The 26,071-nt window shown below is 47.0% G+C and overlaps 1 protein-coding gene across 1 annotated transcript; it reads left to right on the top strand.

Annotated features, from left to right (window-relative positions):
- The first annotated feature begins 1,993 nt into the window (after window positions 1-1,993).
- On the top strand, window positions 1,994-22,693 carry LOC107296738 (antigen peptide transporter 2-like). Its single transcript, XM_015826092.1, has 12 exons — window positions 1,994-2,024; window positions 3,354-3,851; window positions 5,228-5,342; window positions 7,452-7,582; window positions 9,152-9,357; window positions 10,403-10,600; window positions 12,506-12,634; window positions 14,286-14,474; window positions 15,994-16,167; window positions 17,950-18,109; window positions 20,567-20,703; window positions 22,502-22,693. The coding sequence occupies exons 1-12, from the start codon at window positions 1,994-1,996 to the stop codon at window positions 22,691-22,693; spliced, it is 2,160 nt and encodes a 719-aa protein (XP_015681578.1).
- Window positions 22,694-26,071: the final 3,378 nt, after the last annotated feature.

Here is a 26,071-nt window from a genome sequence, read left to right as displayed (position 1 = left end):
ATCCTCGACTTAACGACCCTAGTTGAGCCCCAAATTTTTGTTGGTAAATGAGCTGTTTGTTAAGTGAGTTTTGCCCCAGTTTACGACCTTTCTTGCTGTGGTTGTTAAGTGAATCACTGCAGTTGCTAAGTGAGTAACCCGGTTGCTAAGTGAATCCGGCTTCCCCATTGACTTCGCCTGTGAGAAGGTTGGAAAAGGGGATGACATGACCTTGGGACACAGCAACGGTCGTAAGTATGAGCCAGTTGCCAAGCATCTGAATTTTGATCACGTGACCACGGGGATGCTACAAAGGTCATAACTGTGAAAAACGCTCATAAGTCACTTTTTTCAGTGCCATTGTAACTTTCAACGGTCACTAAATGAATTATGGGAAGTCAAGGACTACCTGTATTTAAAAGAAAACTTAAAAGGGACATAACTGCCCAGACAAAACTAAATAAAATAACATTCAGGGAAAAGAAAAACCACAAGGACTCCAAAGACACCCCAACTGTACTTCTGGGAACACAGTCAGGTCTTAAAAGGGCATTTCAAAGGTGGGCCCCACAGGTGTCACTGGGCAGGTGATGTTCCCGAAGGCACAACTGAGAAGGCATGACACTGCATCGCTTCCACAAGATGTTCGTGTTGATTTGTAGAGTAGAATGGAATGGAATGGAATGGAATGGAATGGAATAGAATAGAATAGAATAGAATAGAATAGAATAGAATAGAATAGAATAGAATAGAATAGAATATAGAACAGAATAGAAAATAGAACTGAATAAATAAGAATAAGAATAAGAATAAGAATAGAATAGAATAGAATAGAATAGAATAGAATAGAATAGAATAGAATAGAATAGTTGGAAGGGACCTTGGAGGTCTTCTAGTCCAACCCCCTGCTCAGGCAAGAAACCTATACCATTTCGGACAAATGGCTGTCCAGTCTCTTCTTAAAAACTTCCAGTGTTGGAGCATTCACCGCTTCTGGAGGCAGGTTGTTCCACTTGTTAATTGTTCTAACTGTCAGGAAATTTCTCCTTAGTTCCAGGTTGCTTCTCTCCTTGATCAGTTTCCATCTGTTGCTTCTTGTCCTGCCTTCAGGCGCTTTGGAGAACAGCTTGACTCCCTCTTCTTTGTGGCAATCCCTGATTAGAATAGAATATAGAGTATAGAATAGAATTAGAAGAATAGAATAGGAATAGGAATAGGAATAGGAATAAGAATAGAATAGAATAGAATAGAATAGAATAGAATAGAATAGAATAGAATAGGAATATCAGGGTTGGAAGGGACCTTAGAGATCTTCTAGTCCAACTCCCTGCTCAGGCTGGAAACCTATACCATTTCAGACAAATATTCAGATATTGGAACACTGATATCATGTCACCCCTAGTCCTTCTTTTCATTAAACCAGACATACCCAATTCCAGCAGCCGTTCCTTATATGCTTTAGCCTCCAGTCCCCTAATCATCTTTGTTGCTCTTCTCTGTACTCTTTCTAGAGTCCCAAAATCTTTTTTACATCGTGGTGACCAAAACTGGACGCCGTATTCCAAGTGTGGCCTTACCAAGGCGTTATAATGTGGTGTTAACACTTCGCGTGATCTGGATTCTATCCCTCTTGCTAATGCCTTGTTGGCTTTTTTTGACAGATGTAGCACACGGCTGGCTCATCTTTTAAGGGATTGTCCACCATCACTAGGATTTGATGGGATCTGGGGTGCATCCGCTCTTCCCGATGGGCAGAGACAACCGGAGATTGGGCTCCTCAAGGAGCCAGGCCTTCTGCCAGTTGGAATTGCTCCAGGGAGGCTCATTAGCAACTAATGCAGCTTAGAAAAAAGCGATGACACAGGGACATAACGAGAAGCTCAAACCGAAAGCGAAAGCAACTTGTTAGGGGGGTTTTTCGGCTCTGTGCTGCGAGTTTTGTGGATAAGAGAGGGAAACCCAGCCCGGCACGGCTGAAGCGAGGCGTCGGATCGAGAAGGATCAAAAGCCCGGCATGGAAGGACTTTCCTGGCCGCTGCCGGAAGGTGAGAGGCTGGAAAAAAGAGCGGAGGGTTGCACAATCTGGATGATTGAGCGGCTCCGGAGGTGCGAGGGACTCCACTCCCCATCATTCTCATCCACCACGGCTGCTCATGCTGGCTGCGGATGAGGGGGAGCGCAGTCCACGCCCTCCTTAAGTAGCTGGGTAGTGATCTCCGATTCCCTGCCTTCTTAAGAACTAACCCTGGCGTGTTTCTTTCTATATGGTTTCCTGCCTGAGCAGGGGGTTGGACTAGATGACCTCCAGGGTCCTTTCCAACATCATCATCATCATCATCATCATCATTATTATTATTATTATTATTATTATTATTATTATTATTATTATTATTATTATTATTATTATTATTATTATTATTACTACTACTACTACTACTACTACTACTACTACTACTACTACTACTACTACTTTGCGCGGGATCTAAACTTTGGGGCTCCTGTTTTGCGTCGCGCCTCTACTCCGGAGGATGGGAGCTGGGTTCAAATCCTTACTAGCCTGAAAGAACCGACCTGGATATTCAAACGCTTCTGTCACAGTTCTGGGGTTTCTTGCCAAGGAAACTGAACGAAGAAGCAATCTAGAGTTAAGGAGGCATTTCCTAATAGTGAGAACAATTAACCAGTCAAGCAGGGGTAGGCCACCTTGGCTCTTTTATGACTCGTGGACTTCAACTCCCAGAATTCCTGAGCCAGCATGGCTCAGCTTGGAAACCTCTCCCTTTCCCCTCAGCATGACTGGTTCAGGAATTCTGGGAGTTGAAGTCCACGAGTCATAAAAGAGCCAAGGTTGCCTACCCCTGAACCAGTGGAACGGCTTGCCTTCGGAAGTTGTGGGTGCTCCATAACTGGAGGTTTTTTAAGAAGAGACCGGACAGTCAACTTGTCTGGAATGGTATATAGGGTGTCCTGCTTGAGCAGGGGGTTGGACTAGATGACCTCCGAGGTCCCTTCCAACTCTTGTTATTCTGATTTCAGCCTTCACGAGCATTGCCGGGATGCCCCTAGGACCGGAGAACGTGTCGCAAATTAAAATACTCAGAAAGGTGCCTGTAACCAAAGAAGCCAAAATTAGTGTAAATGTGACCTTTCCTGAAACTGCCGCAAGATTTGCTGCACTCAGAATGAGTATTGAGGCTGCAGCCACAGGAATCCTTTGCTGGGAAGTAAGCTGATTTAGATGCAGGATCTTGGATGGTACAGAATTGGGAGGCAGTTTAGTTGACTTGAGGGACCAAATATCTCATACAGTGATCCTTTTAAATCCATAATCCCCTGATTCCCATAACCAGTAATCCCTCCCTCTCTCTCCCCAGAGCCCATCAGAAAGATGCTGATCCCTGTCGTGTTTCAGGCAGTTCCCCTGCTTCTCTGTGACCGAATCCTGCTCTCTTTGCTGAATGGATGGAGCCCCTCCCTGGTCCCCCTGGGGGTCTCAGCGGCTTGGTTGGAGGCCGCTCTCCGACTGCTGGTTCTCTGGGGGGTCAGGGGCCTGCTCTCCATGGGTCGGGCCTCCCCGATGTCCTTTTCCACGGTGGCTGCAGTCAGCATCCTGCCCCCTTTGTATCTGTTGGTGGGACACTGGCTTGGGGACCCTCCCCTCCTGGTCTCTTCGGCTGCTTGGTCTTGGTGGCTGGCAATCTACGGGGCGGTGGGCTTCTCCCAGCTCCTCTGGGGGATCCTGGCAGAAGGACGAAGCCCAAAGGAGTCCCGGAAAGAAGACAAAGCCACCCTTTGTAAGATGCTCAAGCTCTTCCGTCCAGACAAGCTGTATCTCACTGGTGCTTTCTTGTTCCTCATCCTGGCGGTGATTGGTGAGTTGATACTGGATTAAATCATTCTCTATGTCGCAGGATAAATGAATAGAATAGAATAATAACTTTATTGTCACCTCGAACGTACACTAATTGGCATACATTAAAATGAAATTGCATTGCGTACAGCTCTCAAAGAGCCACCGATATACACTACATAAATATGCCATAAATCAGACATGTCAAACACAAGGCCCTGGGGCCGGATGCGGCCCGCAAAATGGTTTCATGTGGCCCGCGAAGCCATCCTGGAAACAGTGAGGGAACGGCCTCCTCTGCCTTGGCCCTGGCCCAGGCCAGCCGGGAGCCAATGTACAATTTTGTGGTGGCCATCTTGGCACTTGCCCCGGTGGACCATGCCTTGGCACTTGCCCTGGTCCCACCCCCCTTCTACCAGAGACCCTCAGGTCTGTCCCACTCCTGCCCAGGCCCCCCATAGGCACCCTTGACGTGAATGATGTAGAACTGGCCACGCCCACCCAGTAGGCCACACCCACTCCATCCACGCCCACCCAGTAGGCTGCACCCACTCTGGCCACACACCCCCGGCCCCCCCAGGGCAACCGCAAGGGTGATGCGGCCTTCAGTGAAATTGAGTTTGACACCCCTGCCATAAATCAATAAAATAGATAGATAAATAGATAGATAGATAGATAGATAGATAGATAGATAGATAGATAGATAGATAGATAGATAGATGATAGATAGATAGATAGATAGATAAATAAATAAATACAGAATTACGCATAGAACCACATGTATTATATGACACAGAGAAACAACAGCCTAGTTCGGGTTATGTATACATGTGCATGGCGAGAAAGGCGAATCTTGTGAGAACCACAAATAGTCACCAGGGCTACAATCACACCATACACTAAAGAAAATAAAATAACTCAGTCGCACCAAAAGGTCTTTAATAGACCTGACCTCAGTCTTTGAAATTCTGCTGCTCCTTTTGACGTTCTCCCTGAATCCCCTCTGATTGATTCCCTTCTTGGTTGCCTCCTGCCACGGAGCAGTTCCTGCCCAGATAAAATGTGGAATTCTGGAGGCTTCGGCCGTTGGCTCTGAACTTGCTTTCACCAGGGTGTGTCCTGTTTTCCAGGATGAAAAGAGATGCAGACAGGAAGACAGGATGTTCCAAACTCTCCATTCAGCTCTTTCAGTGACCCAATTCGAGCATCTTTTCTCCCATTTTGAGGGGCTGCCCCATTCTTTCCATAGTTGGGACGGGAACCATGGTTTCCTTGCATTTCACAGAACAGGTGTACAATTTACGGTGTGTGTGTGTGTGTGTGTGTGTATGGCTTAAGCTGCCTTTCCTGATAAGAGGTCCTACATCACCTCCTCTGCTCTTCCCCCCCCCCTTGCAGGTGAAACGTTCCTGCCCTATTACACTGGGCGTTTGATTGACATCCTGGGCACCAAATACGACGCCGAAGCCTTTTCCACGGCCATCTCTCTACTCTTCCTGATCTCATTTGCAAGGTGAGCTTATTCCAGGCCCCACCAGCACCTTTGCTGCAGCTGCCCTTAAATACACACCCAGGATTACGGTTCTGTTGTTGCCCGGCATCTTGTTCACAAGGCAGTACAAGGGGTGATCCCATTGGATGAAGTTGCCTTCATGGAGATACTGGGGCATTTTTTTCCCCCTTGCCAGCTATAAGGAAGCTATTGACTTGTCTTCTTTGGGGATTTTTATTTTACTTCCTCGTGTAACCTCTGCTCTGGGATTTCCTAGTGGCCTCCTGTCCCAATGCCAGCCAGCTTTGATGCCGCTTGTCTTTTTGAGATCAACTGAGATCAGCCAGATCTCTGCCGTAAATGTGGTTTTGATCTTGGCTTCATCAGTTGTTGGGTCCCAAAGCTGCATACTCCAGGGGAGGTGCCTTTTCCCTCTTGGCCTGCCAGTGAAAGGCCAAGTGAGGCCTAAAAGAACTGAACCCAGCCAATGTTTTAAGACCTCAAGAAAGGTCTGAAAATTAGGTTGTTCTCTGGAGCCCTCCTGAAGCAAACCTGAGCCCTTGCTTTCTTCTTAGCTGCTTGTCTGTGGAGACTCTCAGTCATCCAGGACATGGTTGTCCCAAAGGTGATTTTTTTTCAGGAGGCAACTGGATTTCCTTGTTGTTTTTTGAGGACATTTCGCTTCTCATCCAAGAAGCTTCTTCAGCTCTGACTGGATGCTGGGGAATAGAAGGATTTATATTCCTTGCAGGCAGCTGGTCATTTGGAATTGGGTGTGTCTAATTTAACAAAGAGAAGGATTGAGGGGGGGACATGATAGCAATCTCCCCAATATCTCAGGGGCTGCTGCCACAAAGAAGAGGGAGTTAAACTATTCTCTCCAAAGTGCCTGAAGGCAGGACAAGAAGCAACGGATGGGAACTAATCAAGGAGAGACGCAACCTAGAACTAAGGAGAAATTTCCTGACAGTTAGAACAATTAACCAGTGTAACAACCTGCCTCCAGAAGCGGTGAATGCTCCAACACTGGAAGTTTTAAAGAGGAGACTGGACAGCCATTTGTCCGAAATGGTGTAGAGTTTCCTGCCTGAGCAGGGGGTTGGACTAGATGACCTCCAAGGTCCCTTCTATCTTATTATTATTATTATTATTATTATTGTTGTTGTTGTTGTTGTTGTTGTTGTTGTTGTTGTTGTTGATGATGATCATCGCACAGTCAGCCAGATGTTCAGACTGGATTTGGCATTTTTGTCTACCTATCGAGTCCTTACCAAGGACCTGGGATAGGCAGATGTGGATGTTTGATGGTATTACAGATATCATCACAGGATGGAAGCAGTTTGCAATTGACTAATAGCAAATTTGTCAATGCCAATGGTGTTCAAGTGGTGCTCCAGTTGTTTTGGGATTGCACATAATAATAATAATAATAATAATAATAATAATAATAATAATAATAATAATAATAATAATAATAATAATATTTGCATTCTTTCAGAGAATTGTTGAGGCCACTTGGAGGTTTATATGTGTCCTCAAGGTCACCTGAGCAGTGCAAATGTGTGTGGAGCCTTCTTGGCTGCAGTATGTTTTCTGCCCTGTGTCCCAAAGGTGCGTTTTTCAGGCGGCAACTGGACTTCCTTGTTTTTCTTTGAAGACGTTTCGCTTCTCATCCAGAGCTGAAGAAGCGTCAAAAAGAAAACAAGATAGTCCAGTTAGCTCCTGAAAAAAGCACCTTTGGGACATCCTTAGCTGCTTGTTTTGCAACCTGGCAGAAGTCTAACCAGTTAAAACTTGTGATCTATCGCTAGCTTTCACTTGAATGCAAATCTGAAAAAAAAAACAAAAACAAAAAAAAAGCTTTCTAAAGGAACATCCGTTCTTGGCTGGTATCAGGGATCTTGTTGCTGATTTAAATTCAATGTGAAAATGAAAGCCGTTTCAAAATGGAGGGAAGAGCATCAGAAGTAACTTAATCTCAAACGGTGGGCTAGATCTGTCCGTGTGAACGTTTCGTTCTCTTTGCACCCGGGTCAAATCCGGTACGTGCTCATACATGGAGCTGTGACTCAGTTTCCATTGGAGAAGCAGGAACCAACCCCTCCCCCCCTTGCTGTTTTTCCCTTCTAGCTCCGTGTTTGCCAGCTGCCGTGGGGGGCTCTTCATGTTCACGATCTCACGGATGATTATCCGGACTCGCAACTTACTCTTCTCTTCTCTGGTGTGGCAAGACCTGGCCTTCTTCCAGGAGGTGAAAACAGGTGAGGGCCCAAACAGGCAGCTATTGTTTCTGGAACTGTCTAAAGGAAAAGAGTCTCTCAAATGAAGCTTGACTGATGACTAGGCCAGGGGTAGGCAACCTTGGCTCTTTTATGACTCATGGACTTCAACTCCCAGAATTCCTGAGCCAGCATGGCTCAGCTTGGAAACCTCTCCTTTTCCCCTCAGCATGGCTGGTTAAGGAATTCTGGGAGTTGAAGTCCACGAGTCATAAAAGAGCCAAGGTTGCCTACCCCTGGACTAGGCAGACCATTCATTTAATATTTTTTGGGGAAAAGATGGAAGTGCTTTACCAGTGCCACTTTCTGCTCTCTCCCCCTCTCCCTCTCCTCCCTCTCTCTCTCCCCCCTCTCTCTCTCCCTCTCCCTCCCTCCCTCTCTCTCTCTTCCCTCCCTCCCTTCCTCTCTCTCTTCCCCTCTCTCTCTCACACACACACTCTTACTTGGGATTTCCTGGTGGCCTCCCATCCATGTATCAGTCAGGTCTCATCTTAGCCTTTCAAGCAGAACTAATGCCATAGCTGGGCTTTGCTTTGGAATAAACTCTGCTCCTGGGGACAAAATGGTTGCAACCGTGTTTTTCCCTTGCAGGCCATAAAGAAGTGGTTTCCATTGGATTTTTTCCCCTATCTTTTTAATCCAGTCTGCAATTCTGAGCTCTCCTGGTACTAAGATGTCTGCCATCTAAGTATTCACCAAACCTACGCTTGTTCAGCTTTTTCATGATTGGCAGAAACTGGCTGGAGAGAATCTTTACCTGCTCAAGAGAAGGAAGCCCTGGGTTGATTTCAGAGAAAGAAGCTCAGGTGTTCTTTGGATAGGAGGCTACCCCCAAATCCTAGGGCAGGGGTAGGCAACCTTGGCTCTTTTATGACTCGTGGACTTCAACTCCCAGAATTCCTGAGCCAGCCATGCTGAGGGGAAAGGGAGAGGTTTCCAAGCTGAGCCATGCTGGCTCAGGAATTCTGGGAGTTGAAGTCCACGAGTCATAAAAGAGCCAAGGTTGCCTACCCCTGTCCTAGGGGAAGTAGCCTGGACTTAGGTGGGAATGGTAGCTCATGACAAAGAGCAATCAGAATAGCAATCAGAATAGAGCTGGAAGGGACCTTGGAGGTCTTCTAGTCCAACCCCCTGCTCAAGCAGGAGACCCTATACCAGGGGTCTTCCAACTTGGCCCTTTTATGACTTGTGGACCTCAACTCCCACAATTCCTCAGCCAGGCATGCTGGCTGAGGAATTCTGGGAGTTGAAGTCCACAAGTCATAAAAGGGCCAAGTTTGAAGACCCCCTGCCCTATACCATTTCAGACAGGTGGCTGCCCAGTCTCTTCTTAAAAACCTCCAGTGATGAAGCACCTACAACTTCTGAAGTTAAGCCGTTCCACTGTTAATTGTCCTCACTGTTAGAATATAGCAAAGAGGATACTCTTTGCTATCCTTGGATACCATGTCAAGGACTTGGTCTTCTCTTTCCTGGGGGGATTGTTCCCTATAATCTCCCTCCCTGTGTTGCCAGTGTGGCATTTGTCGAGTGATATATCTTTGCCCACAGGGGCGCTGGCCTCCCGCCTTTCCAAAGATACAACTATGATGAGCCGCTCGGTGCCACTCAACACCAACGTCCTCCTGCGCACCCTGATCAAGGCCATTGGGCTCTATGTATTCATGATTCGCCTGTCTTGGCGCCTGACGCTGCTAATGCTGATCGAGACCCCACTCATGATGGCCGTTCAGAAGGTCTACGATGTCCGTCATCAGGTAGGGATCATGGAGGCAAATCGCGGCCTAGAGGGAATGGTCACTTCTGGGTTTCTGAGACCAATTGCGTGTGGGGAAGAAGGAACGCCAGCTTGGTGAGCGAGGGACTGGGCCAGCTGAGGGAAAGGAAAAGCAAGCCAGAGAGGGGAAGAAAAAAGAAACTTCAAGGGAGCTGAGCAGCGCAGAATGCAGTGCCATCTCCAGAAGGTCAGAAAAGGCAAGATGGCAGCCGTGTGATCAAAACCCACTCCTTTGTCTGTGTGGCTTGTACAAAAGGATGGGTTGTGGGTTGTGTAGCCTGGTTTCCTCTTTTTCCTGGGCTGAAGGAAAAGGGATTGTGTGTTTGCGTCCCTGTCTCTTTCCTCAAGTGAAAAGAGGAAAAGGAGGATGAGGGCCCCACTTGCTGGAGAGCTACAAGGAGAGACAGAGAAGGAGTTGGAAAAAAAAAAGGATGAAGAAGCCAGTTTGAAGGCAAAGACAAATAGAAATATAGTGAAAAAGCAGATGGGCATCCTACAACTTGTCCTCGAGTTATGATCACAATTGAGACTAAAATCTTGTCACTGAGGACACTTAAGTAAGATGCCTACACAATCGTTTTGCCCAATGTCTGCCATGCTGGAACTCCCAATTGCAATCTCCCAGGTCATTATAGGGTGGAGCAAAAGTGCTACCTGCCAAGAAGATTTCAACAGATTTCAGCTACCAGCAGGCAGCTCTTTTGCTCTCAAGTGTTGCTGCAGCTTTCTGAAGGATTTCAGCTCCCTCTGTGCATGGAGAGGAAATTAACCAGGGGGCTGTGGGAAGTAAGCATAATAGTGGGATAGTACATCTCCCTCTTTAGCTTGTACTCTGGCATCCGGTTGGTCACATGTGAGAAATAAGTGAAATAAAATGCGATGGAGTGGAATGAAGCATTTTTGGGGTCTTCTCCTCAGAATGAGGCCACTGAACTTTGGTTTGGGTATGCCACCATCAGCAGGATGCCTCGTCCAAGGTAGTTTTCAGGAGGCTCACTTTGCTGCTTCCTTCATGGTCCATCCAGGCTTTACTGAAGGCGATCCAGGACTCGGTGGCCCGCTCAGAGGAGGTGGTGTATGAGGTAATCTCGTCCGTGCAGACTGTGCGCAGCTTTGCCACTGAGGAGAAGGAGTCGCAGCGCTATGAGGCGTCCTTGGAGGACACCTGCCAGCTGAAGAAGCAAAGGGACGTGGAAAGGATTGTTTACGTATTCGTTGTCCGGGTAAGTCCTCTAGGACAGGGCTTTTCAACCGGTGGTACGCGTACCACTTGTGATACTTTGCCACATGGCAGGTGGTACGCGATTGCTAGCCAAGTGTAGCAGGGGAGGGGAATGAGCCAAAGTGAGTCAAGCCTGAGGGAGAGGCAGCTGCAACTGCAGGATTGTCTGGGCTCGGCAGGAGCCCCAGGAGCCAGCAGGGCTCCAGCTGATTGGCTCCAGCTGATTGGCACTTCCTCCGAGCAGACTTCTGGTGGAAAAATGGAGTCTTACTTGTACCATTACTTTTTTGGTCTGCTACAGATTCACCACAGTTTTGTATTTAGAATGTTTTCTAAGTCAGAAGAAACTTGCCTGGGAAAGGGGAAGCTCTAGAAATCAACCCTTTTGCTCCCCTGGATGGCTAGGTGCTCCCTGAGAGCTTCTTGAAGTATACAACAGGCCAGAACACACAGCTGTAGTTGATTAGTTAGAGAGTGCTGATTCATGCATGAGGCAATCTACACTGTGATTGGTTGCTGTAAGTACAAAGGGGGAGTTTCCCTTTTTCCCCGCCTTTTTCATCTGTGTGTTCTGTATACTGTTTTAGTTTTACCTCAGCATATTCCTGTGTTCCCGACTATCTTTATGTTCTTCCTTTCCTGGTTGATGACAAAGATTGCTGTAGATTTGAATGTTAAATATATTTATATTTATATAAAAGGTTACAAGTTTGTGTCAGTGTCTCCAATTTCATCTGGACAGCTGCTGCGCAGTTTCTTGACACATGCCTTGAGTGAGAACTCTGGTTTAATTTGTTGAATGACCCATCGGCTTGTTTTCTTGGCTGTCAGGAGTCTTCTCTGACATCAAAGTGTAAAAACATCAATATACTTCCTATCCTGCTTCTTTAAAGTCCAACTTTCACTTTCATAGAAAACCACGGGGAATTCCATGATTTACACAATTCTGACCTTTGTCATGGGATTTGACTACCTGTTCCATTCATGACTGATCTACCAATGCTAGTCTGGAGTCTATACAGGTAGTTCATTTAGTGACTGTTCAAAGTTACAACGGCACTGAGAAAAGTGACTTACGATTGCTTTTCACACTTATGACCGGTACAGTATCCCCATGGTCACATGATCAAAATTCAGATGCTTAGCAACTGACTCATATTTATGATGGTTGCAGTGGCCTGGGGTCACCTTTTATGACTTTCTTACAAGCAAAGTCAATGGGGAAGCCAGATTCGCTTAACAACCATGTCACTAACTTAATAACTGCAGTGATCCACTTAACAACAACAGTACAAAAGGTCATAAAATGGGGTAAAATTCACTTAGCCAATGTTTCACTTAGTAACAAAAAATTTGGGCTCAATTGCGGTCGTACGTCGAGAACTACCTGTATTGGCTGTTTATTTCTCTGCTCATGTGAGTGGAGCTTCACGCACGAGCGCAAGCGCCCTCAGGTCATGTGAGTGGAGCTCTGCACGCATGCGGGCACTTGCCCATTGCTCGTGTGAGTGGAGCTTCACATGCGTGCACTTGCCCATTCTCCCACAGCTCGGTTTCGACTAGGCTGTGGCCCGGTAGTGGGCCATGGCCCGGGGGTTGGGGACTCCTACACTAGGGAATGCCATTTGGTAAGGCCCAGAAGGTATACCTTTTCTGCTGTATTGCCCACCCTATGAAACATTCACCTTTTGGAAATTAGGATGGTCCTAACCCTGTTGGCCTTTTGTATGGCACCAAAAACCTGGTTCTTGCCCAGAAATCGCAACCCTGCCAAAAAATGTCTGCAGAATGGAAGAACATTTAAAAAAATGTTTCATATCCCCACCCAAAAGAAGTAAGAAGATGCCATGGCGTGTGAGAGAGGCAGGATTCTCAGCCACGGCCTACTGTTTTTCTCCCACTCCAGGTCCTCCGGTTGAGCGTGAAGCTGATCCTGCTCTACTGTGGTTATCAGCAGATCCTCACTGGCCTCATGACCGAAGGAAACTTGGTCTCCTTCATCCTCTACCAGACAAATGTAGGGCGGTGTGTACAGGTTGGTGAACGCTTAGATTTGACAACATTTTCTTCTGTAGCACTTCAGCTTGAGGGTTCCTTGGGGCTCTCTCAGCTTCCTTGTTTTCTCATAGACATTTCATTACCCAGACTAGGTAACAGCACTGATGATGTTACCTAGTTTGGGTAATGAAACGTCTGCAAGAAAATAAGCAAGCTCAGACAGCCCAAGGACTCCTCGTGTCAACCCTGAGCTACAAATATTCTTGTTTATTGGCACTTCGGGTCATTTGGTGGTTGCCATGTTCCTCAACCCTCTGTTCATTTGACCCTTCTGCCTTCATCGCACCCTACAGTTGGATTCTTGCTTTGTTTCTTTCTTTTTTACTCTCCTTTTCAAGAACTAAAATGCATTTCCGTCCAGCAATTCCATTCCCTACAGGGTGGTCAAATTTTAGTGTTGAACTATATTTAATTTTACTTATAGATCTAGGCTGCAGTTCTGGGCCTGTTTAAGACTAATTTCATTTTGTGCGAGTTACTGATGTTTGTGTAGGCCTGTGCGACATATGTTGGACTGTGTGTAATGATTGTTTTGAAATGTCAGGTCCATCATCTTCAGCTTGGTGCTGCGCTGGCGTCCTGCCATCAAAGGCATGTGGGGGGGACACAGATGGACAATAAACCTGTATGCATTTTTGTGTTGGAATTTGGGAGGGGCTTGACAGCTGAAGAAAAGCAGATCACCATGAGACCAGTTCGTGCCAAGGTGTCTTCAAGGCCATTTGCCCTCAGTATGGAAAGTTACCAGCCCAAAAACCTCAGTGTTCCCAAAACATCCCGGCGACATTGCATTGGCTGGCGACATTTGGATTGGTCATGGTGTGAGGGGGACTGAAGGAAATAGCTTTGTCTTGTTGCACAGGAAACTCAGATTCTGCCTGACTTTACTGCAAGCAGCATCTCTTAGTAAAAGTACCTTTCACTTCAGCTAAATGGAGTCGAGGGTTTTTCTTCCCTAAGGGATCAGGCTGGGGCAGGTCTGACATGAAATGACATTTGGAGAACATTTGAGTGACTTGGAGCTGAGAAGCTGCTATACTTCCAAGTGGCAAGAAGGGATAGAGATGGAGCTGCTGATAAACACCAAATTGTCTCTCCCTTTATAGATTAAAAAAAATGGTTTTGGTTTTGGTTTTGGATAAAGGAACACTGGATTTCTTTTTTTGCAGAAAGATATGCATTACACGCAACTCAACAAGTAGCAAATAAGCGGAAACAAAAGAACAAAACTTCTTTAGAAATACTTTTTTTTAAAAAAAGAAATGCTGCTGTTTCTTTGAGGAAATGACTGCGCACATTATCAGTTTGGTTGGTGCTTCTGGTTTTGTCCAAATTGTTTCTTCCTACTCAATTATTTTCCCACAGAAATGCTGTTTTCCAAAAATAAAACTCTGAGGGCTTTTGCAAGGTGGTCTTTTTTTTTTTTTTTTGCTGTGAATCTTTATAAGGAATGGAAGGGCGTTCCAGATTTCAAATCAAATTCCTGTGAGTTTTCTGTTTTAGAAAGAAATGTGGCCATTTGTGAACAGAAACCAGCAATTTGCACCAAGCTGCAAGTTCAAAGTTGCAGACGAACTTGGCTGAAATTGCAAATTTCAGATTGCTGCCCTTTCCTTTTCCTCCCACAGGCCCTGATTTACACTTACGGGGATGCCCTGAGCAATGTGGGCGCAGCAGAAAAAGTATTTGAATATCTTGACCGGAAACCTTCTGTCAGCACAGAAGGGACGCTGTCTCCAAAATCCCTCTCCGGATGCATCTCCTTCCAAAATGTTTCCTTCTGCTATCCCTCCCGCCCCGAGATCCAGGTCCTGAAGGTACCATATGGGAGAGCATCCGGGCTGCTTTGCATGACACCCAATAGCAATAGTAATAGCACCGTCCTAGACCAGTGGTGGCGAACCTATGGCACGCGTGCCAGAGGCGGCACTCTGAGCCTTTTCTGTGGGCACGTGCACCATTGCCCCAGTCCCGCCTCCCCCGTGGACCCCTCCTCACTAGCAGCCCCCCCATGGAGAGTCACCCGTGGGTGCGGAGCAGTGCAGCCAAGGACATGGCAGCTGGGCAGCAGGGACCGCCCTCATGCCCCATCACGTGCAGATGATGCTGCGGGGCGTGGGCGGAGGGCGGGACAACGATGGCGCTGCAGGGCCGCCTGGGCAACCTGCTGCGGAGGGCCATGGAGGCGGTGGGTGGCCCTGTGGGCGGGCGGGGTTGGGGCAGAGTGGGGGGAAGAATGGGGGTGGGGCAGGGCAAGGGCAGAGTGGACAGGGCAAGGGGCAGGGTGGGGGGGGCAGAGCAGTTTTGGGGCACTCGGTCACTGACTTACTTATATACCACTTCACAATGCTTTACAGCCCTCTCTAAGAGGTTTACAGACTTAGCATTTTGCCTCCAACAATCTGCGTCCTCATTTTACCGATCTTGGAAGGATGGAAGGCTGAGTCAGCCTTGAGTTGGTGAGAATCGAACTGCTGACAGTCAGCAGAATTAGCCTGCAATATTGCATTCTAACCACTGCCCCACCACGCCACCAGTGCATCACTCAAATGCAGTTGCTAAAGCTTTAAGTAACTTAGATAAGTGGGTTGTGTGTTCTACAAACCTAACCAGAATCCTTTCACTTTCATTGAAGAACATTGGAAGGAAGAACGTTGAGACGTTAAAGGTCTTTAGAAAGACAAAATAAGTTTCTATACTGTAGGACAGGGGTCCTCAACCTGTGGGCTGCGGCCCACTTCCGGGCTGTGGCCTATTCACAGCTGGGCTGTGTGAATGGCCAACCGTGTGCACACATGCACACACATGCCCCACTCACATGAGTGGCTGGCGCCGGTGCTTGCAGCCCTACTTGCACAAGTGGCAGGTGCTCGCAACCCCACTTGCATGAGTGGCAGGTGCTCGCAGCCCCACTTGCACGAGTGGCAGGTGCTCGCAGCCCCACTTGCACGAGTGACATGCCTTAGTAGCCCCACTCTTGCACATGTGCCTGCCCTTCCCACAAACCATCTCCTCTTTCCCCCCCCCCACCAACCTGGAAAGGTTGGGAAACGCTGCTGTAGGAGACTGTAGGATCTAGATATGCAGGATCAAATCTGGGTCAGTCACCAGGACCAGAGGTTTCGTCTTCCAAGTTTTTGGACTCTTACTGGAGCCCATCTTCAAGGAATGTCTCTCTAGTAGTCTTTGGGCTGTATGTGGTATTTACAGGGTACCCGTTATGTGTAGCTTTTTTAGATGTGGATCGGGTTGCTGATGTCTGGCTTTCATGCGCATTCATTAACACTGAATATTCCTGCTTCATTTTGCATGCATTTGCATCTCCTTGTGCCCTAGAATGTCTCCTTTGAGCTTCGCCCTGGGAAAGTGACGGCGTTGGTAGGCCTGAACGGCAGCGGAAAAAGCAGCTGCATCGCCCTCCTGGAGCACTTCTACGAACCCCATTCTGGGGAGGTCCTGCTGGACGGAGTCCCAGTTGGGAAATATGAGCACAAGTATCTCCATAGGCAGGTGAGGGAGGCGCCAGCCTGGTTGGTAGCAGCAGTGGGTGGAGGCAGCTTTTGACTTTACCCTCTTCTGGACTGAAACATTTGGGTCTCTTGGCACTAGAATGGGGGTTCATTCAGTAAGGAAGATGGAGAGTGAAGAAATGTTAGGCCACGCAGTTTGGATGAGACCAGCCCCATGTCCGTTGTGATTCTTATTGCCTGCAGGATGAGGCCTGGGTCTCCTTGGGTGGTTGAAGGGGGTGATGTAGAGTAGGCAGGACCACATGATATTAGAAGGACGTGGCTGGAACTGACTGGGTATTTTTGTGTGCTTGTGTTTTAAAATTCTAATTGTTATGGCCTACACCAGTGGTGGCGAACCTATGGCACGGGTGCCAGAGGCAGCACTCATAGCCCTCTCTGTGGGCATGTGCGCTGTTGCCCGAGTCCTAGGCATTCAGCTGGGTTTTATAAAACCTTTTCGCTTTAGGCCTCTGCCGCCGTGTACAAAAAAAAAAAGTTCAATCAGTCAATTTCAACTTCTCGCGGGAAAAAGAAGATCTTGCAAAGTTGGGATTGATTGAACTTTTTAGTCCCACCCAGTCTGCCGTTACCACTGCAGCCATGCCCACCCAATTGGCCCCACCCAGCCAATGGGCCACACCCACCCGGCACTCGACGATGCATAAGTGGGTTTTGGGTTGCAGTTTGGGCACTCGGTCTCTAAAAGGCTCGCCATCACTGGCCTACACTGTGCTTTCAATGCATTTCCTGTCTCAAAAAAAGGGGGGGGCAAGAGCCTCTGTCTTTCAGAAATTGTGTGACTGACATCCAAAAATGCCCCAGTGAATGGTGAACGCAATGCCATTGAGGCAACTTTGTGAACCACCAATTTGATGCTTGAAATCTCCAAAGTTGCTCAGATCTGCTCTGGTGCAGAAAGTAGTAAAAGATGCCTAGCATCAAAGGCTTTTGATTCCTTATGTTCCTTGATAAGTAAAAAGGTGTGGCATTCAGGAAATTCTGCACACGTGGTTCATATAAAAGATGAGAATCTCTTGTGATTTAGGACTGTGGCTGCACCGTTTCTCTGGCAACAGTGTAAATGTTATCCCCTGATGTGATTTCTTTTGGTGACCTTCCTAGTCTAGCCATGGACCTGGAGTTCATCCAGGTGCCAACAAAGCATGATCCTACTTAGCTTTCAAAATCAGGCACGGTTGGCTGGGTGTTGCCACTTTGTCTCCAAAGAAGAGCAGATAACAGCTCAAGGTCTACAGTTGGGGGATGTAGTGAATCGTACATCTGCACGTAAGATTCACTACAAGAAGGACTAGAGGTGACATGATAGCTGTGTTCCAATACCACAGGGGCTGCCACAAAGAAGAGGAGGTCAAACTTTTATCCAAAGCATCTGAAGGCAGGACAAGAAACAATGGATGGAAGCTAATCAAGGAGAGAACCAACCTAGAATTAAGGAGAAATTTCCTGACAGTGAGAACAATTAATCAGTGGAACAACTTGCCTCCAGAAGTTGTGCATGTTCCAACACTGGAAGTTTTTAGAAAGAGATTGGGAAACCATTTGTCTGAAATGGTAATAGGGCTTCCTGCCTGAGCAGGGGGTTGGACGAGAAGACCTCCACGGTCCCTTCCAACTCTTGTTATTCTGAATTCTGCACATTCTGAGCACCAGCCTTGAGTATTAACTAGCTCCACCCTGGAAAGGTGCTTGATGAGGAAGATCAATGGAGTTTCTCCCTCAGCCCAGCCTTGTCCTGATAGGCCTCCCTGTCCAATTGCAGGTGGCCCTGGTGGGCCAGGAGCCCGTCCTATTCTCCGGGTCCATTTGGGACAATATCACCTACGGCCTGCAAGGCTGCAGTGAGCAAGACGTGAGCAAAGCAGCGAAAGAAGCTGATGCCCTGGGATTCATCCGTGAGCTAGAAGGAGGCTTCACTGCAGGTGGGCAAAATCCATTTCCCTCCCTTCGATTCATCCTTTAAAGGTCCATTTTCCCCCCAGAAAACCCACCAGCCCTGATTCTTGGCTCCCCTGAAGTGAAATCCTGCTTGCATTGTTACAATGTAGAAAGGTGGCTCTTGAGTTACGCTCATTCCTTCGTTCAGTCCATCGTTTCAGAGTATGATGGCACTAAACAAATGGTGGTTACAACTAGTCCTTCAAGTTCCAATTGTTACACCATACCCACAATCACTATACCCACAGTCCCCCAAACAACAGCCCGTATATTACAAAGAAAAGTCCGCAGAGTAGGAGCACGCTCACAGGGCAAGGTCCAGGGTCCTAAGTCCAGTCCACCCGGTTAAGCGCGCCCATGAGGCAAACTGTAGTCCACAAGGCAAGGGCAAGACACAAACAGAAGGCGGTCCTCAGGGCAAAGGCAAGGTACAAGGCAGAAGGCAGTTCTCCAGGCAAGTCACGAGTCAAAATTGGAGGAGTGTAAGCCAAAGCAAACAATTGTTCCTGGCAAAGGCTAACTCCCCACCGCTTCTTTTTAAATCAATCCACTCCAGGTGTTCCTTGTGCGGAGGGGTAGAGCAACCTTCTCTCGAGTAACCTCGCAGCCTTTCTCTGAGTTTGCCTAAGGTCCACTCTCCGTGCCCTTGGATTGAGCGGGGGAGGCAGCTGTTCTTCATCAGAGGGGGATCTGCTGCCTATTGGCACCAGTGCCTGTCAGCAGCCGATCCTCCCGTGTCTGTGAAGGCAGGCAGCTGTTTGTCCGGTCGACTACCTTTCTTCCCCAATGGCTGAGAGGCCTGGGACAGCATTGTCCTCAGCCCCTGGCCTCTCCAAACTCCACAATCAGATCATCACCATTTGCCGCCTTCCCACATGCAAAGGCAATGGGGAAGCCAGTAGGAAAGATTACAAGTCAGAGATAAGTCTCCCCCACCTGGCATAAGCCACCCTAGGAACCAGAAAACGTAACATGTACTGCTGTGGCCACACACACACCCTCCCTCCCCCATCTAGCAGGGGCCAGTCCTATCCCTCACTCACACTGCTGAAGCTACACACAAATACACCCCACCCAGCAGCAACCACTTAACTGCCTGCCAGCCCGCATGTGAGACACCCAAATTGCAAATTCCTGCTGTGTTCCCCACAAACTTTGGTTGTGAGAAGCCATCAGGAACTGGTGAGGAAGTCCTCACCTAATGACCGGCAGGATTCAGTTAAAGGCAGCCGTTGGATTGCCATTGCTAAGCAATGCAGTCCTGTGACATCCTCTAATAAAGGGGAAATCTGCTGTATTGGCGTAGCTGGTCATAATTTTCACTTTGTTTCATTGTAATTGGCCTGTATTTTTCTTGTGATCTAATACTATAGTTTCCTTTTCAAGTCCTTATTCTCCTTGTTCTCCTGCTCTGTAAAGCAGGGGTGTTCATTGATTTGTCATGGCTCCTAATACAAAATATGAAGAACAGGCACAATACATTAAAACTCAATTGTGTGCAATGAGTAATTAAAGGCATACTGTTGGGCTATATCCTTTTCAAATAAACGTTTTACATAAGGACACTCGTGAAACTTTTGTTCTGTTGGAGGCATCGTCCATAATAGGACTAGGTTGCCTCAGTTGGAATCTGGTAAGTTTTTATTGGAAACAAAGAGCAAATCAGAATTGTAAGAGCATCAATACATTTTTTTTAACACTCTGTGAGGTACTATCAAAAGGTGACATCACATTTTACGAGTACATTACTTAGCAACAGAAACTCCAGCAGTCCCACTGGCTGGTGTAACCTGAGGACTACCGTGTTTCCCCCCCAAATAAGACCCAACCAGATATTAAGCCCTAGCATGGTTTTTTTCAGGATGCTCGTAATGTAAGCCCTACCCCCAAAATAAGCCCTAGTTAAGATCGTCAGCCAGACAGATGCATTTAGTACCGTATTTCCCCAAACATAAGCTCTAACTAGAAAACAAGCCCTAATGTGTCTTTTGGAGCGAAAATTAATATAAGACGCGGTTTTATTTTTGGGAAACACGATAGGTTATACCACAGGTCAGCAACCCATGGCTCCGGAGCCGCATGTGGCTCTTTGAGCCTTCTACTGCGGCTCCCAGTCCATTTGCAGAGAGAGAGAGACAGAGAGAGAGACAGAGAGAAGCACTTGCGCTTTCCTTCTCTCTCTCTCTCTCTCTCTCTCTCTCTCTCTCTCTCTCTCTCTCTCTCTCTCTCTCTCTCTCTCTCTCTCTCTCTCTCTGTGTGTGTGTGTGTGTGTGTAAAAAAGAGAGGCCTCATGCTGTTCTCCAACAAGCTGACAAGCTTATTGGGTGGGGCTCCTGCCTTTGCTGCGTCTCTCTCTCTCTCTCTCTCTNCTTTGGGGCAACAAGATTTAGGGGATTGATTTGTCTTGCTCCCCTCCATCTTTCTTGCTTATCTTCCTGCAGAGGTGGGGGAGAAAGGAGGCCAGCTGTCCGTGGGGCAGAAGCAACGGCTGACCATCGCCCGGGCCCTGATCCGTGATCCCAAAGTGTTGGTGCTGGATGAAGCCACAAGCGCCTTGGACCCCGAGAGCGAAGCTGCAGTACGTGCTGGGGACTCGTGAGGGGACTCGGGGGTGGACTCTAGCTGGGTTGGTTCAGGGGCCTCGTTCCTTTTCAAGAAAGTGTGAGGTTTCAGGACCAGTCAACAATCCCTTTTTTTCAGGGCTGTCATAATTTCAATTGCTAAACGAATTGTTGTAATAGAAGACAACCAGTGCCGGTCGACCTCAACTTATGACCACAACTGAGCCCCCAATTTCTGTCATTAAGTGAGACAGTTGTTAAAGTGAGTTTTGCCCAATTGTACGACCTTTCTTGCTACAGTTGTTAAGTGAATCACTGCGGTTGATATGCTACTAACCCGGTTGTTAAGTGAATCTGGGCTTTCCCCATCGACTTTGCTTGTCAGAAGGTCGCAAAAAGTGATCACATGACTCTGGGACACAGCAACGGTCATAAGTAGGACACAGTTGCCGAGCATCTGAATTTTGATCACGTGATCCTGGCGATGCTGCAAAGGTCGTAACTCTGAAAAACTGGCATAAGTCGCTTTTTTTCCAGTGCCATTGTAACTTTGAACGGTCACTAAATGAACTGTTGTGAGTCGAGGACTGCCTGTACTGGGTCTGTTTTAGGGCCATGAATGTAGGGACGGCTTTTGTTGTTTGCCAGACTGCAAAACACTTGAGGCCAAATCTGTCTGTGAAAATGTGGGTTCTACGGCAGAGCTGGAGAAGCACCTTTTGGTGGAAACCAGAAGGATCTTCTCTCTGGTGCTTCTAAGGAATCCACCCAGGATCTCTTCTGTATCATTGCTTATGAGCTGTGGCTCATTGTTGATGAGCCATGGTGGTGCAGTGGTTAGAATGCAGTATTGCAGGCTAATTCTGCCGACTGCCAGCAGTTCGATTCTCACCAGCTCAAGGTTGACTCAGCCTTCCATCCTTCCAAGGTCAGTAAAATGAAGACCCAGATTGTTGGGGGCAATAGGCTTAGAGAGGGCTGTAAAGCACTGTGAAGCGGTATATAAGTCTAAGTGCTATTGCTATTCTCTTCGTTAGACTAGACATATCTAGTTCCCTCAATCGTTCATCATAGAGTTTAGCCTCCAGTCCCCTGATCATCTTCATTCTCTTCTCCGCACTCTTTCTAAGAGCCTCAATGTCTTCTTTGTATCATGTTGATCAGAACTGGATGCAGTATTCCAAATGTGGTCTAACCAGTGCAGTATAAAGCGCTACTATCACCTCAGTGATCTTGATACTATCCCTCTGGGACTGCATTAACTTTTTTGGAAGCTGCAGCACACTGCCCACTTATACATAAGTGGTTGTCTTCTAGGACACCTAAATCCCTCTCACAATTGCTAGCATTGAGCCAGGTACCACCTATTCCAGGGGTATAGCTGACTCAGGAATTTTGGGAGTTGAAGTCCATGAGTCATAAAAGAGCCGAGGTTGTCTATCCCTGACCTATTCTATACTTGTACACTGAGGACTTTCTGACTCCAGCTCCTTCCGTCAAACACACACACACACAAAACGCACCCAAAGAGTTTGAACAAAACTATTCTGGCTAAGAAACATAGGAAATAATTCTTAACATTTAAGAGCCGTGGTGGTGCAGTGGTTAGAATGCAGTATTGCAAGCTAATTCTGCCGACTGCCAGCAGTTCGATCCTCACCAGCTCAAGATTGACTCAGCCTTCCATCCTTTTACGGTCAGTAAAATGAGGACCCAGATTGCTGGGGGCAAATATGCTGACTCTGTAAACTGCTTAGATAGGGACATAAAGCACTGTGAAGCGGTATATACGTCTAAATGCTATTGCTTCTCCAGATCCAGCGTTCTGTGCAGAACAGTGGAGCCCGGACGGTGCTGGTGATTGCTCACCGGATGCAGACGGTGGAGAACGCAGACAAGATTGTGGTACTGGAAGGAGGAGAGGTTGTGGAGGAGGGGACTCACACGGAGCTGATGGGCTGGAGAGGCCCATACTACAGACTTGTGGAAAGGACCCAGGAGGAGTGACCTCTGGAGTTGCAACAGAGATGTGCAGCCACAGGATCCACTGCTTTTGTAGATGCCAAATGCATGATGGGCAGCGGAGATAGACAACAGCACTCTCCTATGGAAAGAGAATGACCCAGAAGGACAAAGTAGCCTGTTCATCAGCTCTTGGCTAGTCAAGGGTTGCTGAATTGCAGCCATTTGCTAGGACAGTGATGGCGAACCTTTTAGAGACTGAGTGCCCAAAAACTGCCCCCCCACCGCTGTCCCCACTCTGCCTGCTGGACCATCCACCACCTCCACAGATCACCCAGGCAGCCCAGCAGCGCCATAGTGACCACGCCCTCCACCTGTGCCCTGCAGCATCATCTGCGTGCGATGGGGCACAAGGGCGGAGTCTTGTCCTTGCTGCCCGGCTACCATGTCCTTGGCTGCGTTGCTTCACATGGGCCGCGCCCAGGGGTGACTCTCTGGGGGGGGCTGCTGGTGAGGAGAGGGCCATGGGGGGAGGCGGGGCTGGGTCGACGGTGTGTGTGTCCACAGAGACGGTGTGTGTGTCCACCTATGCGTGCCATAGGTTCGTCACCATTGTGCTAGGAGATGTTGCTTTTCTTATCTGGGCACAATTCTTGTATTGTGTTAAATAGCAACCTGGACCCTGGAAACTCCACTGTGGAAAGTGCAGAATCCTGTTTTCAAGCAACTGTCTTGTTTAGTAAACACACCAATGCACCAATTTTTCCTTTGTTTAAATTTGGCACGGGAGAACGTTTTATAGAACCTACTCTTTTACTACACCTTTTTAATATTGGTTGCAGCAGCTTGGCTTCATCTTTTGTTTTGTTAAATAAAGTATCACTGTGTAGGAAGCCCCCCCTCCCCAGATTAAAATATTCCTTATTCTGAATATTAAAAGAGGCAGGATATTATATTTTCCCAAAGGAGAAATGGAGAAAAATCTTAAGAAAGGTAGAAAGCAGCCCCAGTCTTTCTTAATAGACCTCAAGTAGAAGCCTCAAGTCTTTAGAGATGGATATTTTGTACCTTTTAAGAAAGACTGGGCCAATCTAATCATAAACAAAACACCTTCAGCCCCCACAGCTGATGGGGTTAAAAATTTACATTCCTCCACCCAAATTCTAAGGGCAGGATATGATTTGTTGAAGGAAAAATCTTCATCAGGGTACAGTCCAAGTTGGGAATAAACAAAATGGAGACTGCTTTAGAAAGGAGGTTGCAGTTTATTGAAGAGGAGAGCCAGACAGAAAGATGGCTCTGAGAAAACTGACCACATGTAGTAGGGAGTGGTGGGTGTTTATACCTTCTTGAGCTTTTGTTTGGAGTTGTTCCTATGGCATGAACTTTGACCTGAGTCTGAGTGTGCCCTTCTGGTATTCTAATAGCGGTGGATTAATCCTATTATGTCCCAAAGGTCATATCCTGCTTCCCTGGGGTTGTGGCTGATGACTATGTCCTGTGTTAGATTTTTTTGATGTGAGGGATTGTTGATTCTAGGGATCTTTGTCTTTCTAATCTCATCAGTTCCAATCTTCCTGGCTCCAATCTTTCTGACAAGATTGTCACATCTGCATTTCTGCAGACCTGGTTTCTGTTTGGGGCAGAGAGACTTGGGGGTGGGTTATGCCTTTAAGATCCTGTGGGGAAATATATTCTGCCTTTTTAATATTTCCCAAAATATTTCTTTCTCTGGATTCTTCCCACAGGTCTTTAGGACATAATAGGATTAACTCACCACCATTGACACAAGGCTCACTGCATTGCATAACTCCCTGGAGCATCTCAATCAGAGCCTTAATAAAGATCCATCCACTCACTCAGCCATTTTGTCAGGTGTCCCAGAACTGCATGCTGTTGCTGGTTCTGCTCATTAATAAACCTTCTTTCCTAAGCAGCCCCCATTTTATTTCCAGGCTTGGGGTGATCTCTTTTAGAGCTAGCAAATCTGTATTTGGACAGAAGTCACACAGATAGGTCTTGTTTAGTTTAGTTAGAGAATCCCACAAAATGGTTGCATCATTCAAATTTGTATTACTGAAAGTGATATTTCTATAGGAAACAGAGTAATGGCTTTTAGTCCAATGGAAATAGGCAATGGAAAATGTAATTCTATGTTTCTAAATTTTATTAATAAAATGTAACAATAAAAGATTGAAGGAATATATTTGTCATCTCCTGTTCTTTGCTGTACTTCTTCAAAATGAGCCTCTTTTTGTTTTGTGCTTTCCTGGAATTGAACCTTCCATTTCTGCATTTTGCACATATAACAATTTGTATCTATAGCCCCAATGGCAACTGTTCAGAATTAACAGAATAACAGAGTTTGAAGGAACCTTGGAGATCTTCTAGTCCAACCACCTGCTCAAGCAGAAGACCGTACACTATTTCAGACAAATAGTTGTCCAGTCTCTTTTTAAAAGCCTCTAGTGCAGGGGTAGCCAACCTTGGCTCTTTTATGACTTGTGGACTTCAACTCCCAGAATTCCTGAGTCAGCATGGCTCAGTATGGAAACCTCTCTCTTTCTCCTCAGCATGGCTGGCTCAGGAATTCTGGGAGTTGAAGTCCACAAGTCATAAAAGAGCCAAGGTTGCCTACCCCTGCTCTAGTGACAGAGCACCTCAACCTTTGGAAGTAAGTCGTTCCACTTGTTTATTCTGTCAGGAAATCTCTCCTTAGTTCTAGGATGCTTCTCTCCTTGATTAGTTTCCATCCGTTGCTTCTTGTCCTGCCCTCAGGCGCTTTGGAGAATAGGTTGACACACACACCCTCTTCTTTGTGGCAGTCCTCAAATATTGGAACACTGCTGTCATGTCACCCCAATTCTTGAAGCCATTCTTCATATGTTTTAGCCTCCAGCCCTCTTTATTGCTTTTATCTTTATTGCTCTTCTCTGTAGTCTTTCTAGAGTCTCATCTTTTTCATATTGTGGTAACCAAAACTGAGTGCAATATTCTAAGTGTGGTCTTACCAAGGCCTTATACAGGTAATCCTCGACTTACGACAGTAATGGAGGCTGCCCATTTTGGTCGCAAGGCAGGAGGATTGTTAATTGAATCGTTAATGAAGAGAAGGACGAGGGGAGGCATGATGGCAGTGTTCCAATATCTCAGGGGCTGCCACAAAGAAGAGGGAGTCAAGCTATTCTCCAAAGCACCTGAAGACAGGATAAGAAGCAAAGGATGGAAACTAATCAAGGAGAGAAGCAACCTAGAACTAAGGAGAAACTTCCTGACAGTGAGAACAATTAATCAGTGGAACAACCTGCCTCCAGAAGTGGTGAATGCTCCAACACTGGAAGTTTTTAAGAAGAGACTGGACAGCCATTTGTCCGAAATACTGTAGTATAGAGTTTCCTGCCTGAACGGGGTTGGACTAGATGA

Source organism: Protobothrops mucrosquamatus, unplaced genomic scaffold, assembly GCF_001527695.2.
Source record: "Protobothrops mucrosquamatus isolate PMUCROS unplaced genomic scaffold, P.Mucros_1.0 scaffold2955, whole genome shotgun sequence".
Taxonomy (NCBI): domain Eukaryota; kingdom Metazoa; phylum Chordata; class Lepidosauria; order Squamata; family Viperidae; genus Protobothrops; species Protobothrops mucrosquamatus.
The sequence above is the reverse complement of the archived record's forward strand: the minus strand, read 5'-3'. Positions and strand labels throughout refer to the sequence as shown.

Bases quoted from the DNA above. Each gene is read 5' to 3' on its own strand.
- LOC107296738 (XM_015826092.1), top strand. From the start codon at position 1,994: ATGGAAGGACTTTCCTGGCCGCTGCCGGAAG. The intron at 10,601-12,505 runs GTAAGTCCTCTA...CTCCCACTCCAG, and splicing joins TTTACGTATTCGTTGTCCGG to GTCCTCCGGTTGAGCGTGAA. The intron at 14,475-15,993 runs GTACCATATGGG...CTTGTGCCCTAG, and splicing joins CCGAGATCCAGGTCCTGAAG to AATGTCTCCTTTGAGCTTCG.